At 42.8% G+C, this 16,394-nt stretch overlaps 1 protein-coding gene across 2 annotated transcripts in view; it reads left to right on the top strand.

Annotated features, from left to right (window-relative positions):
* LOC113970685 (bifunctional heparan sulfate N-deacetylase/N-sulfotransferase 4) overlaps positions 1-16,394 on the top strand; it is a 104,758-nt gene that overhangs the window by 74,884 nt on the left and 13,480 nt on the right. For both annotated transcript variants that reach the window (XM_027689832.1, XM_027689831.1), the window contains 4 exons: positions 269-356; positions 4,890-5,044; positions 9,905-10,090; positions 10,955-11,083. In XM_027689832.1, coding sequence (XP_027545633.1) covers positions 269-356; positions 4,890-5,044; positions 9,905-10,090; positions 10,955-11,083 — 558 coding nt within the window. The remainder of the gene's footprint in view (positions 1-268; positions 357-4,889; positions 5,045-9,904; positions 10,091-10,954; positions 11,084-16,394) is intronic.

Here is a 16,394-nt window from a genome sequence, read left to right as displayed (position 1 = left end):
CACTGCCACAGGGGATAATATCTTGGTCCAAGCCACAGAACCGTCCCCTCCTTGGGTACTTAGGTACTATCACCAGCATTTCTAGACCATCAGACCCTGATGTAACAGTCTCATAAAAAAGAATGAGCCCAAAAGAAAATGTGAAGCATTTTAACAGTATCTTCTTTTTTTTTTGTATCTCCTCAGCTGGACACAACTTTTAAAATGAGGCGTTCCAAAAATCAATACCAACTTTTCTAAATGCATCTTAATTTCTTATTTATTTCAGGCTTTACTAGAGACCCAAAATTTACTGCGCACTCAGGTTGCAAATTTTACCTTCAACCTTGGATTTTCAGGAAAATTTTACCACACAGGTAAGAAGGAACTTCATGCTCTCAGGTAGCTGCAGTTAAATAGGGGACAGAATTTCAAACCTAGCTTTAAACACGCCCTTTTTAAATCATACAGTGAGCCAGTGGAGCAGTGGGAAATACATGTTCCCCCAGTTTAGCAGCCAGTGTCCAAAGGGGTAAAGTTGCACTGTGGATGAGCTGCTCAGGCACATGAGGATGCCCTTGGTATTTTCCTGAAAGATGTGTGGTAGTAAATCTCAGGCACAGTAGCTGCTGAGATATCTTTGATTCCACAGGGCAGCACAGAAGACGTGCTAAGGGTTTTTCCTGGCAAGATGAAACATAAAAGATTGGAAAAATCCTGTTTCATAACCTCTGAAGAGGCAGAAGCGTTTGAATGGATGCACAAGATTTTGTCGTGCCTGGGAAGGTGATCTGTCTCAGGGATCTGCAAATCAGGAGGGATGATAAAAGCAAAACAACATGAAAAGGAATTTGTCCTGAAACCCTGCTCTCTCCACACCAAGGGCACTAACAGGCTGCACACTTGCACTGTTCCTGTGGAACATTAGGCACTTTTACTGCTTCTTCTCCTCCTCCTCACGACCCCTTTCTCATTTTTGCTCCATTTCTCCCCAGCACAATACCCCTTTTTAAAAATTTTATTTCTTTTCCTCCTCCTTTGCCTTCTCCTTAACACTTTGCTGCATCTCCACTCAGGCTTCCCTCCGCTGCCACTGAGCCATGAGGATCCCTGGTGGATCTTTTGCCAAAAGAGACTCACTGCAAGGGAGAACCTCCTGTCCTTCTCCTTTCCTAACCCCATACCCTTCCCACCTTTGAGGATCAGCTCCAAAATCCTCAGGTGTCAGCACATTTGGTGACATTCAGCACATTCAGGGAAGCTGGGATGCTCATCTGGAGCAGAGGAGGCAGCAGGAGGATGGGAGGGTGAGTTTAAAAGCTGGGAATGATGCAGTCCCTGTTTCCATGGACCATGAGGCAGCTGTGGAGGAAGGGCAGGTCACCCCAGGAGAAGGGAGATGAGGAAGCCTTTGAGGGCTGAGCAGAGAGAAGGCAACCAAAATGATGTATTTGTCCCCCTGTCCCTAAGTCCAGGCTGTTTTCCCCTTGTGCAAGCACATAATGCTGAGCAACTGCTGCCCAGGAAACCCGACAGACTGAGGATACAGGGGGGAGAGCCTGAGAAAAATGAGAGGGAGAGAGAGATGGAATTACTTGCCTGGAGTCATATAACAAGGCAGTGGCAGACCTGTGATCAGAGAGCAACTTTGGAGACAGAACTACAGTGTTCTCCTTGCTTCATCTTGACCTGCCTGTGTAGTTACTCCTTCTGGAGATTAATTGGGCACACACTTCATACAAGAAACCAAACAAAAATAGCCTGAGGTGCTGAGCTGCTCTAAAGCAGGAGCTGCTTGGCTGTGGCCATCAGTGTCCACTGTGGAGAAAAGTGGTCCAAGGAAGGGAGGAGATGGAGAAAGGGATGATTTTTTTAATGAATATTATGACATACTGGACAGTGGCTGGCAGAAAACATGCAGCCTGTCTGCAAGTCACCCCCCTGACTTGCCAATGTATTTTTCCTTCCTTCATCCCAACACCCTCCACGCTGCCATCAGCTGATACAATGCTGAAATATAACAGAGAAAATAGAAGAATATGCATGTGTGCCATCCCCCTAAGGCCCTCCAGGCTCCCAGGAATAGCACAGAAGCACTTCCAAGTTGAAGGATGTCGTGGCCTCCACGAAGGGACCTGGACTCAGTGGTGCAGCTGGGTTTTTAACTGAGCACTTCATTTACAGGTTGAGACGGTGTTTTGTCATAACAGCTGAGTGGAAAGGTTTCAAAGTATTCTCCATGCAATATACACTTTATTGACTCATTATAAATAAAGCATGGAAAGGTGTTCTTTAATTACTGGAAATGTGGCTTGTTTACCCAGAGAGGCTTTTAGTATCAGATATTCAACGTGTTTTATTAGCAGGCTGCAACTGCTGTGCCTTATTGACTTCCTTAATGTGTGAGTTTGTTCTCCTTTCCAAGACTTGGATCATTTTAAAACTGCAGGAGGGAGATGAGTGTGGGGATGTGTTGGCAGATTTAACAGTTATACATTTCCATCCAAAGACATTGCTGACATCTGTACCACAATAGCTGACACATCAGCAACGCTGCTCATCTCACCACCACCATCCCCTCCGTGGCACTGAAAAACTCCACGCTGCAGATTTAACACCACTAACAAAAAAGTTTTAAAATATTAGGATTTCATATGATGCACAAACGAACTTGGACATATGACCTGTGTAAAGAGCGCTCCACATCCCAAAGCAGGTGTATGATTGCAGGTTAAAATGAAGAAAGTTACTTAGACAGTGTTGATTGTACAAGAAATTAAACCTCAAAATCCCATGTTTTGCCTCCAGTACTCTGAGTAAAGGGTTGGGCAGCAATATTTAAACAATATAAGCACCCACCAAATGCTCCACTAAAACTTTACATGAGATTATTTTTGAAATACCACGACTTAAGAATTCATAAACTCGAACAATCCTCTTTCCCAAGGTTTGCAAAGAAAATTGTCCTCAAAAGGAACACCACCAACAACTGTTAAACTTCCAACATCTCTGCTTCAGCTCTGCCATTACAGGATGGGGCTGTTTCTCTTCACACTGGAAAGTGTTGTGCTTCATCTTGTTTGATTTTTGTTACAGTAAAAAGGTGCAAAGTTTGATTAGTTGCATATCTAAATTTACAAAGTAATGAGTAGGAAAAAATAGGATTTTAAAGCATAGGTTTTAATAGTGACATTACTTCAAGAACCACACTCTACTTCAAAACTTAATAAGGCACTAAATTATACTCTGACCTAAATCTTCTGTGAGATGATTGTAGTTCTTTATATATTTCAAATATCCACTTTTTTTTCCTCTTCAGCCCTGCCTTTGGCTTATCAACGATATCTTCACTTGCTTCACAAGCCCCATTTTCTCTCTCCTCTGTCCTATTTTGAAAGCCTGTGTTAAGTTTCTTCCCTTGCACATGGCTGAGTGACTGCAGGTGAACCACACATCCCAGAAAACAAGCCAGCAGTCACTCAACAAATGCAGGATACAGAGGGAGCAGCCATCCCTCCCTTCTTTCCAGTAAGGAATTACCTGGTAAACAAGGTTGTTTTCTTTCTCCAGCAACACTTCCATCAGTGGGAGCAACTTCCTTAGAACTGGCAGAGTGAGGGGAGCAAAGGGATTCGGGGGCTCCAGGAGAAAGTTTCAAAGGAATGTTCTCCTTGTGTAGTGGCATTCTTCAAAAACCACTGCAGAAGGGAATAATAAAAGTGAAGAGCTGAAGTGCATGCACTGAACAGGCATCTCTGCATGTTCCTGCCAACTAAACACTGACATCCACGCAGCCTTTTCTCCCAATGATTTTTGCAACACATTAAAAAGCCTTGTAAGAAGACAAGATCCCTGTGTTTGCCTCACTACCCTGATTTTGGCAATTATTCCTTCCACTGGAGCAAAATGAAAGCTTTTAAATGGTAAAGGAACGCAGAGGAAAGCTGCTAATAAACCAAACATCATGGAGTTATCTGAGGGTGAAGTTACTGGAATGTCACTGTGCCTTTCCAGTTTAAAAAGCACGGCACACACACCTGCAGAGGGTGGGAGCAGCGTTGTACCCTTCCCCAGATGGAAGGTTTTCTGGGATATAACCACACATCCTCTCTTCTGCCTGAAGCAGATCCTCCTCACTAGCACAGGAGGTTTGATTGGTTTGACTTCAAGATTAAATCTGGCAAAAAACTGAATACTGACCCCTAGTAAACATTTGGAAGCCCTTTGCCATTGCTGCTGCATGCTTTCCACCTAATTATATTTTGAAACTACTGCAAATTTGTTTCACACTCCACCAAAAATTATCAGATTTCAATTAACCAAGGCTAATAAAGAGGCAGTTACAAGGGGGATGGAGGGGTGGCATTGATCAGACTTCATTATCACCCATGTGTTGTCTTTATTAAGAGTATTTTCTACTTAACAGTGACATTATTATCAGGACAAAATGGAAAATAACAGACACATGCTGAACCTTTCCTGCTTTAATACTGATCCAATGTCATCCTTTGTCCAGCTTTCAAAAGACCTGGCAACCAGCATTAATACTCCTGACACTGTTTTGTCCCATTAAATCCAAGTCATCAGGTTATGGTGATGTAAAGATAGTGTGGCATTAAAATTAGGCCAATAGAGAAAATGGGGGGGGGGGCTTTTAAGATCACATACACTAAAAAAAAAAAAAGAAAGAAAATCCTACTGTTTTTATTTAATATTGGTGTTGTTTATAAGTATAACAATAGCTGCTAACATTTTAGCCTTGTGTGATATACCCCCAGCACAGTGAGACACTCAGGTCAAGGACACCAGGTTTTATGGCAGCCTCTTCTGTGTTTAAAAACCAATGATGGGCCTTTTTTTGCTGTTGCTTTTCTATTATCTTTTTTTCCCTCCCTTTCTTTCTCTTGCAGGGACTGAGGAGGAGGATGAAGGTGATGACCTGCTGTTGAGATCAGTGGATGAGTTCTGGTGGTTCCCCCACATGTGGAGTCACATGCAGCCCCACCTCTTCCACAACGAGTCCTCGCTGGTGGAGCAGATGATCCTCAACAAAGAATTTGCAATAGTGAGTAGAAGTTCCCGAAAGATTCACTAGGATACCTCTGTCTATATGACAGCTGTGCATTTACATAGAGAAGCAAAGGCAGAAAGGTTAGAAACTGAGCCCAAAAAGAGCCTTTCTGCAACTCAAACTTGGGCTGAATTTTGTCTCGGCCTTTTCCACTGACACAGGTTTTCTGGGGAGGGAGCAACCCCTCATCCAAGCATCCTTGTGAGATCACAGGGAACACAATCAGTGGGAACTCAGCAGGTACAGCTGATCTTTAACCTTTAGGAAGGGGTTTGTACACAGGTTATCAGTTCCCTGAAGTCTGGCACAAATATCCTCACCAGGGGAGGGAGAAAGCTGCAGTGAACCCTACACGTGTATGGTTTGGGAGAAACCTTGACAAAGCAAATAAGGGAAGCTGCTGGATTTTTAAAATGAGCTGCTTGGAAATATACTTTTTACATAGCTAACCTGTTGCTAATCATGACAGATAATGCTGTTCCTTTCCCTTTTCCTCATTTGTGCTGCTGTTCCATCCTCCCCACATTGCCCAGAGCTCAGAGCACTCGTACTATTTACAGCCCTTTCAGGGTAATTCTGGTGGCTTATTGAGCAGGGCAAAGAAAACCTGGAATCTACAAATGCTGGCTTTGGTAAAGACACTGTGTGGTCTGTGAGGAGGCCAAGGAATGCCAAGCAGCCAGAGCCACTCAGAGGAGCAGAGTGATACAGTGGGGCTTTCCCAGATGCTTCGGAAACAGAAATCTCAGCCCTTCCCATCTCCCAGAGGCCAGGCCCCCTCCTCCCACCCCTCACATGAGCCAAGGCACATCGGGGAAAAAGGCAGAGGCAGATGCCTGAACAAGCAGTTGGAAGCAATTTATTGCCTTGTTTATGAAAATGTTTTCCTAACAACCTTTAAAGAAAATTAATTAAAAGTGGCTTAACTGTTTAGTCTTCTTGCCAGACTTCCCCCTTTCCCATCTCCTGTTAGTATAGAGGCATTTTGGATGACTTCTCTTCCTTCCTACAATTGCTGTCAGCCTCATTCCTGCCATGGCCTTTTGTGTAGCCTGGCCCATAGACTCAAAGAGAGTTGAGAACTTAAATGCAGGAGTCATTTTTTAAATAATCCATATCTCAAAAATACACAGCCCCTTTGTCTTTAAACCTATGGGGAAATTTTCCTCATGCTTTCAGGAAACACGAAGTCCTCTAGGTCAAACCACCTTCAGGAGTAAAATCTATAGCATAGCCTGAAAACAGAGCTGGTAATAGAGTCTGTTTTTAACTTCAACTCCAGAAAGATAAAGCCCGTCTCCTGAAGGGTAGGGACTCCTTAGGGTGCCTATAAATAAGGAGCTGATGTGAGTGAAAGGCTGCTGTTATTACACTTTTATTTCCTGCTAACATTTGGACAGGGGTTGTACCAACCCCTTGACCTTGAATCTATATGAGCTGCACAATTTACTTACGAGAACATTTCTTTTCAAAAGGCTTCCTGTGAAAGTCTCTCTTGTGGGAGAAATTCATCTTCCCGCTATGACAGCCTTCCTGATGGCTATCAGAGAGGTCCCAGCCACGACTTTGGAGTGGGTTTGATTCCTCCCTGGATTTCACATCCTCAGCATCATGTATTACTTGGGAAAGAAACTCCCTGTTCCACAGCTGCACTTTTCCAAGTCCTCCAAGTTAAAGCAAACCTCTTCTCATTATTCTTTGACTTCACAACGTGGATCCAAATTTAAATTAGAGATCTGGATCAATACTTATAAAATCTGCTTGATGTTACACATGTTTTGTTTGTTGTCTAAGATCTTCATTTAGTATTACAGTCAGGGGGACACAGCTTGATGCTGATGCCATTTCCTCTTGCATTTCTCATTTATCGACCATATTTCCCCACCTCCTGTTTTAGCTGCAGGTAGAGATGACACTTTGTGTGAGTTTCTGCAAGGAAAGCTGCAGCAATTCTGTGGAAGTGTGATCACATTAATTCCTCTCCTCGTGTGGTATTTCTCTGCTCATTTTGTTTCAAACATGACTAAGAAGGTAACAGGTCTTCAGGAAGGGAGAGCACATCGTTACATCCAAGAGCAACAGTCAGGGTTGCTTAAGATCCCAAATAAGACACAAAAATTCTGTTTGTTAAGACCTGTTGGCTCCTCCTGACTTTACCTTTTTAGAAGAAAACTAAACCAGATCACGCTGTCAGGAAACCTGCACCCAAATCCCATCACAGCCATTTCTACCTGGGAGAGAACATCAGGCTTGGGACTGACAAAGCACATGTAGAACACATGTAGGAATTGGACACCTAAACAGTTTTGTACACACAGAACTAATTGCTAATTAGGTAACTAATTGCCTTGATTCCAGTGCAGATATGGACACCTCTGTGTATCTGGGGCTTAGTAAAATCAACAGCCTTCCAAGGACTCCCTTCCACACGCACTTGTTTTGGAGAATCCCAAAACCCTTTAAAGACACTAAGCCTTGGATTAAATTGTGCAAACTGATAATACCTCAAGTATTATTGTCTTTGTTTGTAGGCAGTGCAATGGATACACAAATAGGTAAACAAATTCCTCAAGCAGGAGTCTCTGATAGCACATATTCCAAAAATAAACCAAACCAAGTTTGCACGGCCATCAATAACAAGATATTCTTCCTCCTCCTTTTCATACATCCTTATCTGACAAAAAGTAGAATATATTTAATCCAAAGCCTGTAGCTCTTAATTTCATCCCTTGATTTGTTTGCTCAGTGATTATCTTCTGGGCACATTAGTGAGTGCACGTGCCCAAAGCACAGGAGAGACCGGGCAAAAAAACTCTCACTGACTGTCAAGGGAGCCGTGATCTGATATGGAGAAAGAAACAGATACAAAACAAATCAATTCAGAACCTTTACAGAAACACTCCTTGGCTTCAATCTCCTCTTGTAAACCAACTACAGATGCACATTAGCACTTTCTCTGCCCGAAACTTCTGAGCTGCTCAAACCACAAGGAAACCATGGGCTTTTAATACACCAATTAAATACCAAGAATGTGAAGCCCAGTGACCACATATCAAAGACAAAGTATCTACATGTGATGAAAAGTGTCTAATTTGTCTCATTATTAATATCTGTACTCAGTGTTGGGAAGGAGAGATGCCCACAAGAGATTGCCTCTAAAAATGGCCTGTAAATGGTCTGCATATATAGGATAACACCATCCTGGGCAGTCAGGACACACAACATTTAATTTCCCCAAGCAAACTGAAAATAGAACTGCCCAAAGGAAATGTGATTATCTGTTAGTTGTTTCTCCTTAAAGCCATGTTGGGTATCTGAGTGCCTGCCATGTATTTGTGTGATGAGCTCTGGAGCGAGCAGGTTTGTATTCGGAGGCTCATTTCCTTTTCATGTCAAGAACTCCTGAAAAGCTGCCTTATTTTATTTGTGAATGGCAGATTACCATGTCACCGGCCCGTTGCCATGGCAACACCAGCATCAAGTAGTAAGCAGATAAACAAGATCTTACGCGTATCCAGCCAGATCCCTCCCTTTGGATCTGCCATTCAGGGCAGCGTGTTCATTATCTGCCTCGGGACACATTTGCCTCCCATTTATGTATCTGTGCACTCCCCAGCACAGGTTTGTAGATTCAAGTTAACCCAAGATATTTAAGTTATCAGTTTAACAGAGTGAGCATCACAGACCACTTGGGCAGGGTAATAAATGGCCAGATTTTAAGAAACCTTTACGTACAGATTTTTTTCCTTTATACACGTTTGTGGCCCAAAAAAATAGGGAACAGGGTGATTTAACATTTCTCATTGTAGAGCTATCCCTCATTTCCCCCCTAAACTGACTCATGCCTCTCGAGTAGGTAACAGCATTAAAAGGCTGAAATTACATTTTGTTCTCAGCAAATTATGACAAGGAGAGTTTGGGTTTCTCTTTTACGAGAGCAGCCAGTAACTCAAGATCTTTTCTAGTAAGGAATGGATAATTTTAAGTGGTTGCATTATGTGATGTAGGAACAAGTGTTCCCTACAGATTTAACTTAATTTTTGTCAATGACTCAAACCCCTTTCTTTGTTAAATACTTGAAGATGCCCAGCAGAACCTGCTGTTCCTGGAATTAAAGTAATCAATGGATAATGTGGGCAAGAGGAAGGACACAAAACCCCATATAATCTTCTCATATTTTGGCCATTTCCCTCTGCACATCAATTTTATAGGAATGGAAAAGAGTTGATGTATCCTGCAGTACTGGGAGTAAAATGAATTTGTGCCTTCAGAAGATATTTCTAAGATAACCTATAGATTATATTCATGAAAGTGCACATATTTCCACATAGAAATTGAGCCAAATATAAATATTTATGAAATGAAAAAGGAGTCCGGCTTTCTTTTTTTTTTTGCTTCTACCTTAATATCATGTTAAAAAATAAGCAGTTCAGAAGGTATGAGAAATATTTACTTACTTATTAAACAGGGAAAGAATCTTGCTCTTATTCCAGAAACAGGAAACAAAATGTCACTGCAACAATTTTTTTTCCCATCTGTTTACTGCTCTAATGCTGTTTGATGGCTTAGCATTGGTTTACTGGATTACCTTTAAACAGGGCCAAACAGGCAGGATGGGTATTCAAATGGATGGCAAATCTATTCTGTGCAACAGTGATGTAACATAATCCAGGAGGATGATTTATTCCTCTGGAGTTCCAGTTCCCTCCATTGTGAGTTTGTGTTACGTACAACAGGCACAAGTCAGTCTAAGGACACTCCAATGGCACTGTGGGCAGGAAAAACAAGCTATGAATAATTCCCTGGGGGTTTTTTTCGTCCCTAAAACACATTCCTCCTGTGCTGCCTTCGCAGGAGCACGGCATCCCGACCGGCATGGGCTACGCGGTGGCTCCGCACCACTCCGGGGTCTATCCCGTGCACCTCCAGCTCTATGAGGCCTGGAAGAAGGTCTGGCACATCCGAGTGACCAGCACGGAAGAGTATCCACACCTGAAGCCTGCACGGTACAGACGGGGCTTCATCCACAATGGCATCATGGTACACTGCATTTCCATGTTCAGACACTTGTACTGCAGGGCCTCCCAACCGGGCTGGGCTTCAGCTTTCCCAGCAACCATTAAAATTCCCCGTGATCCAGGATTTGTAAGGACGCCAAAACGGTGTGTTTGTTACACAGCCAGTTTAGCAGAGGGGAAAAAAAACAGTCATACAAACTCAGGCAACTGCAAATGTGCTTGTGGTGCCATCAACTATCAACTCTGGGAAAGTCATTAAACTGCCTAAGACCTGTGCTTCCAGCTCTGCTTCATCTTTATGCATGAAAGGATTAGAAATCCATCACCTGGGAAGGTGGGCAGGTGTAAGTAATCTCCTCCTGCAAGGATGACACTTCTCCAAGGTCCCAGTGTCAGCTTTGCCTCAGAAATTCCCAGAGCCAGGGATTGGGATACCTGCCTGACTGCTCCAGACCCTGCATGTGTGTGAGGAGACAGAAGGCTCCTCACACACACTTCAAAGTGCACAGAGGGCAGAAAAGTGTATAAAATGATTTGGCCTGTCCCATATTCCAAGGGCAGGTCCCAGGATGGTTTCAAGTCCCAGTTGATCTGAATATTCCCTGTGCACATCAAGCCAAAATTGTGATCCCCTAAACAAGGCAGAAGGAATGTCCTAACCCCAAGTTCCTGCACAGAGTCCAATTCCTACTGGAACAGACTCAAAATCAGCTGTGTGTTTACACATATATCCAAACGCTCTGCTGAATGTGGGTTTAGTTTGTTGTTTTCACCGAGTAAAAACATCAAAATATTGAATTAAGGGAGACAAAAGTCCTTCCCCAGGTCAGTTACGTCTCTGCATGGATTAGGCAATCCCTGTAAGGCGCTGTTCTTTTGTTCTCAGGTGCTCCCTCGACAGACCTGTGGCCTTTTCACTCACACCATTTTTTACAAGGAATATCCTGGGGGTCCTCAGGAGCTGGACAAAAGTATCCGAGGAGGTGAACTGTTCCTCACCATTCTCCTGAATCCCGTAGGTACCTCCTTTTGCTATTTTTTTGGACCAACAGGGGGGAGGGAGGGAGGGAGGAAGGGAAGGAAATCGGTTTTCCTGGATCTTGTTTGGGAAATAAAAAGCAGGACCACTTGCTCAGGGGTAACAAGCAGTTTAAGAAGAAAGGAGAACAATGCCTTCTGCCTATTTTGAACTACAGCTGTCTGCAACAAGTTCCTGGAAAATGCATGAATTTCACCTTTATGGAGAACCTGAAACTGGGAAGAAACTTGTCTGAGACAGCAAGGGTAGAAAAACCTGTGATCTTATTCCTCTTTTCCTTTCTTCCACAAGCCTGGCTCCCCAGGCACTCCTGATACAGCTCGGTGGAAACCCCAGGGCTCAGGCCTCATATCATTCCTCCACCACCGGCTCTTAAAAACAGGTTTTGAGCAGCTAAAAACTCTGATGCCATTTAAGACAGCAGCCTAAAGGTGCAAGGAGCAAGGACAACAAAACAAAAAAGCCATATATCAGTTATTTTGTCCTCCCTTGGTCCTGCTCCACCCAAAGAAGCTGCGCTAGTCACAAGATAAATGTCCCTTGTCTTGCCAGGTGGCCTCATTTTCAGTGGGTTTAAATTGCAGCACTCATTGACTCCTCTGCAGAGCTAAAGAAACTTCAGGTGGAGCTGACTCTCAAATTCAGGTCACTTTTATTTAGACACCTAAATATAGATTTTTTTTTTGATTTTTTTTTTGGTATTATATAATTAGATGCTTGGGGGTGAAAATTTTGGCTGGGGAGCTAAGTTGGCATCCGAGCCAGATTCAGTGGGCTTAAAGAAATGGGACATTTCTATCAGGAATTTGTCTGTACCACCCACGTGACACCTAATTTGAGAATAAAATACATCCCTGCTCTTTCTCCTATCTCTCCATTCCTTGCAGTTCTCTCAGCCTGGTTTTCACTCCATGAGTGCTGCTTACAACAGCCCAAATTCCTCAGCCAATCTATGTCCCAATAACTTGGGAGCAGCACACACTGGAATGGCAGCAGGACATTTTCCCATCTTATATCCTGGAAGCTTTTCACACACCTCCCTTCATTAATAAGCTTCCTTGGTGTTTGGATATCAGCTTGGATAACCAGCACCAAATATATTCACTAGTCAGGGAGAATAAGAGTACACCTGATTGTAGTTCAGTTCAGGTCCACATTATTTACAGACTGGGCTTCCAGAAGTGAAAAGCCATCATTTACACCCCAGTAAATAGAATTATTACATGTCTCTCCCACAAACAGTTCAAGACAGACTTTCTCAGACTGTTTCAAACTTTAGGAAGAATCCCAGTGCCTTGATTAAAATCAGCACACCACCTCCTTTGGCTGAGAGGAAACATTTTTTTCAAGAGGGGTTTACAGGAACCCTGTCCCTTCCTCGGGCCGTAATTAGCAATTGCAGCAAATGTATCACAAACAAATATTAAGCTCAAATACCAAAAATGTTTGCACTTCCCTGCAGTTGGTTAAATTAGAAAGTGCCCAAGTGACACTGCATTGGAACAAAGACTTTGCACAGAGACTGTCAAGGGGATCTTCCGACGGGATTCTTTTTAAAAAATGGCTGCTACTGAGCACTCTGTGGCTCAGAGAGATATTTTCACTTTCTAATTTATGAATCCTGAAGATGAGTCACGTCTGGCAGAGATGATTTAGTAGCAGGCAGACCGACAGAAATCAAACCAACATCCCTTTGAGCTTTAATGAGGGTGACAGGAATCCCAGCCAGACCTTTCCAGGCTCCAGCTAAGGCAGGGAGTCTGCAGTTTGGGGGGGACTTATTCTTTGCATAAACACTTCAAAGTAAAGCTCATTAAAGGTAGTGGGAAAGTCTCAGTGAGCAGACTGGGCTTGAAATAAACCCAAATAGCGAAACTCTTCCAAAAGGTATCAATCCAGCCCCCCTCCGAAGGGTCTCCCTCATTTGGAGGCTTAGAACAATAACAAGCTTCAGTTGGATGCACAAATAAGAAATACAGGTGCAGTTTGGGGTAGAAGATGAGATATTATTGCCTTCTTGGGGTTTTCCTTCACAAACAATGGAACGTTCAGCTGAAATGTTTTTATCTATCTCCCTTGCCAGACCAAAGCTGGATGTTTAATCAGTGATAAGTTTTATCATCTCTGATGTTATTTACTATGTGGTCTGACAAACATCAAAACCCAGTTACTCACTACAGCTTAATTAGGACAGACCTCCCAAAAGTTGTAGCATCAGCACTTCCACATGAGCAGTGAAAACAGAGCAGCAAAACCACCACAATCAGTAGAAAGAAGGGAAGGGAAAATATGACATCTAAACAACTTCAGTCAGCCAAAGTGTAAAAACTGGTTTTGTGCCTAATCTAACTATAATTAAAATTTTTTTTTTATGGCATTACATTCATTTTCAGCTTTTTTTTTTTTAAATTCTACTTCTCATTATTTACTTAGCTTAGTTGTCCTTTAGAATGACTTTTTCTTCCCACAGAATATATCCAAAGCCCCCTTCCTCTCTGCTCACTTCAGCAGTTCTGTACCACGTTCCTTTTCTCGGCCTCCCCTTTCTGTTTCAATACATTCCCATCAACTTTCCATGCAATTCTGGTTTTGACACACTCCATAGAGAAAGACAAGCTAAGCAGCACTAAAATCAACCCTCTGGTAACATACAATTCCCAAACTGAAATACTTTCAGCAGCAAAAAGCAAAAAAAAATCTCCATCGGAGTTGAAGTTTTAAGGGGGATTTTCCACCTCCACATGTCAGGCTCAAAACTGAGTGGGTTCAGCCCATGTTCCCTGACTGTTGCCCTTCATTCAGTCTCCTGGGGAAAGCCCTGACATATTTAAAGGGTGCTTTTACAAATTGTTCCATTTATCACCTCTCCAGCAGCCACAGGGTCTCCCACTATCTGTCTGCTGGCTCGTCTCCTTTACTCCCCTGCTCCATAGGCCATAAACAACAGCCATAAACATTTAACAGCCAAGATAAGCTAATAAATACAGCCCTAAATATTATTGCCCCTACAAACAACAGCCAGAGAGTCATTTCTCCTAAAAAACCCACCTCTTTAATCCGGAGAGCTTTTTATTAAGCCAGCAAGTGACAGCATGAAAGGCACCTCTGTCAAACACGGTCTGTTTTTATTCCATCTCCCACTGTCTCCTTTCCATAATTCCACCATGACAATGTGCACAGGCCATTGCTGCATTTTATTTTTATATATATATATATATATATATATAAATCTCTCCTGCCTCACCACAGAGGATCTAAAGTCGGGCACACCCTGCACAACACTGTCCACAAAGCCAACAAAACACATCGAGAGCTCAGCCCATTCCTAAAGTTCATAAAAACAGGAAAGCAGCAGGAAGAGGGAAAAGTTAAACACTTCTTCAGACTCCTCTTCCCCCTTCAATCAAACCTCCCTAAGAAGCTTTAGCTGGAGGTGAAGTGTGGCAGATGAATTTCAGGAAGATTAGCTCCTTTTGCTGGAATTTGGCTGGCGAGAGCGAAACCGGGCTCGTGATTGAAAGGTAACTTTGAACTCCGCTCAGCAGAAGCTACAGGCAGCCCATAATAATGTACATTATTATTATTCCAACTCCCCTGGAAGTGGCATGGGATGCTTTTAATTTTGAAGGCCACTTAAATGCATTTACATTTTTAAACTCTCACCGTAACTAAAGGGTTATTGCTCGTTCCCAGCCCGTCGGAGCTGGGTTCTCCATGCCCCACATGGGCCATACTTGGAAGATTTTCTTCTTGTTTCCTGCTCTCCCTCATCACAGAAACAGATGAGAATCACACACGTTATTGCTTCAGCATATTAAAAGTAAATGCAGGGAGGGGTTAATTTATACCTTCCACAAGAGATTTGGGAGTGTTATTATGAAACATCTTGAGTGTTAATAATATTTTTCTTCTTATTTGCTTTGTTTCTCTGAGCAGAGCTGCAGAAAGAATAAAAAATAACCTTGGGCTTTGGAGGAAATGTGCTGCAATCCAAAAGTAATTCATAATGCAGCTCTACTAAGGGCCCTGTGAATTGAGCATCTCAGCATAATTTGGAGACAGGAAAAAAAAAAAAAAGGAAGCAACCTCCCCACTAAAAAAAGTCAATATTTCTTGAGCTGCAATTAGCAAGGTATTGCCTACAGGGACAGATGTGTCCCTCTCCAACCTGACAAGAGGGAAATGTTCAATCTACCAAATTAAAAGGGAGTTTTGTTAGCGAGTTCATCAGAATTTATCTTTGTGGTCACAAACACACCGAACCAACTCCAACCTTCCTCAGGCTTTTGACTCTTTCTTTTTTTCTCCCCCTTGTAAATCATTATTTTTCCCCCCTCATCCCACATGGCCACCCCAGCTGCACAGAGCTGGCAGAGGAAAAATATTATCCCGCGGAAACTCGAGCCTCCAGGAGCAGATTTAGAAACTAATTAGCTCGAAACTCGGAGCATGAAGAAAATATCTGAAGGATAACACATCCCCTCTTTCCTTCTTTCATGACATTTCCCTGCTTTGTGCAGGCTGATGCTCCACACCACACGTTTTTTAGCAGAATTACTCCCCAGCAAGTTGGGCGATGGCAGAAACAGCAACAAAAAACTGCATCCAGCAAGGGGGTTACTGGGCAAAGAGAGAGGGAGGGAATCTGTTACCTTCAAGCCCACACCACCCACGAATTTATTAAAGTGTCAGGAGCAAGCCTTTAAGGTAAAAACCAGCTGACTCAGAATTCCCTGATTATTGAAAATAAATCCTTAATAGAAGCAAATGGACAAGAGCGAAATCTCCTCGCTGTGTTCGCCAGTCAAAATTAATTGGGAAGTGGCTGATTGGAGAATATTATATCCTCTAGTGAACTGAAAATGCTGGGTTTTGGGTTTGTTTTTTTTTCCTCTGAAACCAAGAGTGGAGAATTAAATTAACTCTGAGGTTTGTTTGCTCAGGGTAGGCCACCAAAATGGATTAATTAATCATCATTTATGAACACTCCATAACACGGAGCCACCAGCTCTTCAGAAAACTGCTGGAATAGCAACATGACAGGAGAACAGTTATAAAAACAAGTGATAAATGTCCTGCATCTCCAATCTATATCAACCTGCCTGGCATTTCCTTGCAGTTCTAAAGTGAATATCCTGGTGCAAACTCTTCCTTAGCATTTATAAGAATGCCAAAAGGATGATCTGAGAGACTTTTCCTTCCTCTGCCTGTAGACTATGAAGGGCCATGTCAAGGATAACAGACACAATCCATCCCATCATCCCAAGCACAGTTAGAGCCAGACCTT

Source organism: Neopelma chrysocephalum, unplaced genomic scaffold, assembly GCF_003984885.1.
Source record: "Neopelma chrysocephalum unplaced genomic scaffold, ASM398488v2 Primary Assembly neopelma1_78, whole genome shotgun sequence".
In the NCBI taxonomy this organism is placed as follows: Eukaryota; Metazoa; Chordata; class Aves; order Passeriformes; family Pipridae; genus Neopelma; species Neopelma chrysocephalum.
Note: the sequence above shows the minus strand (reverse complement) of the source record. Positions and strands in the feature narration are given on the sequence as shown.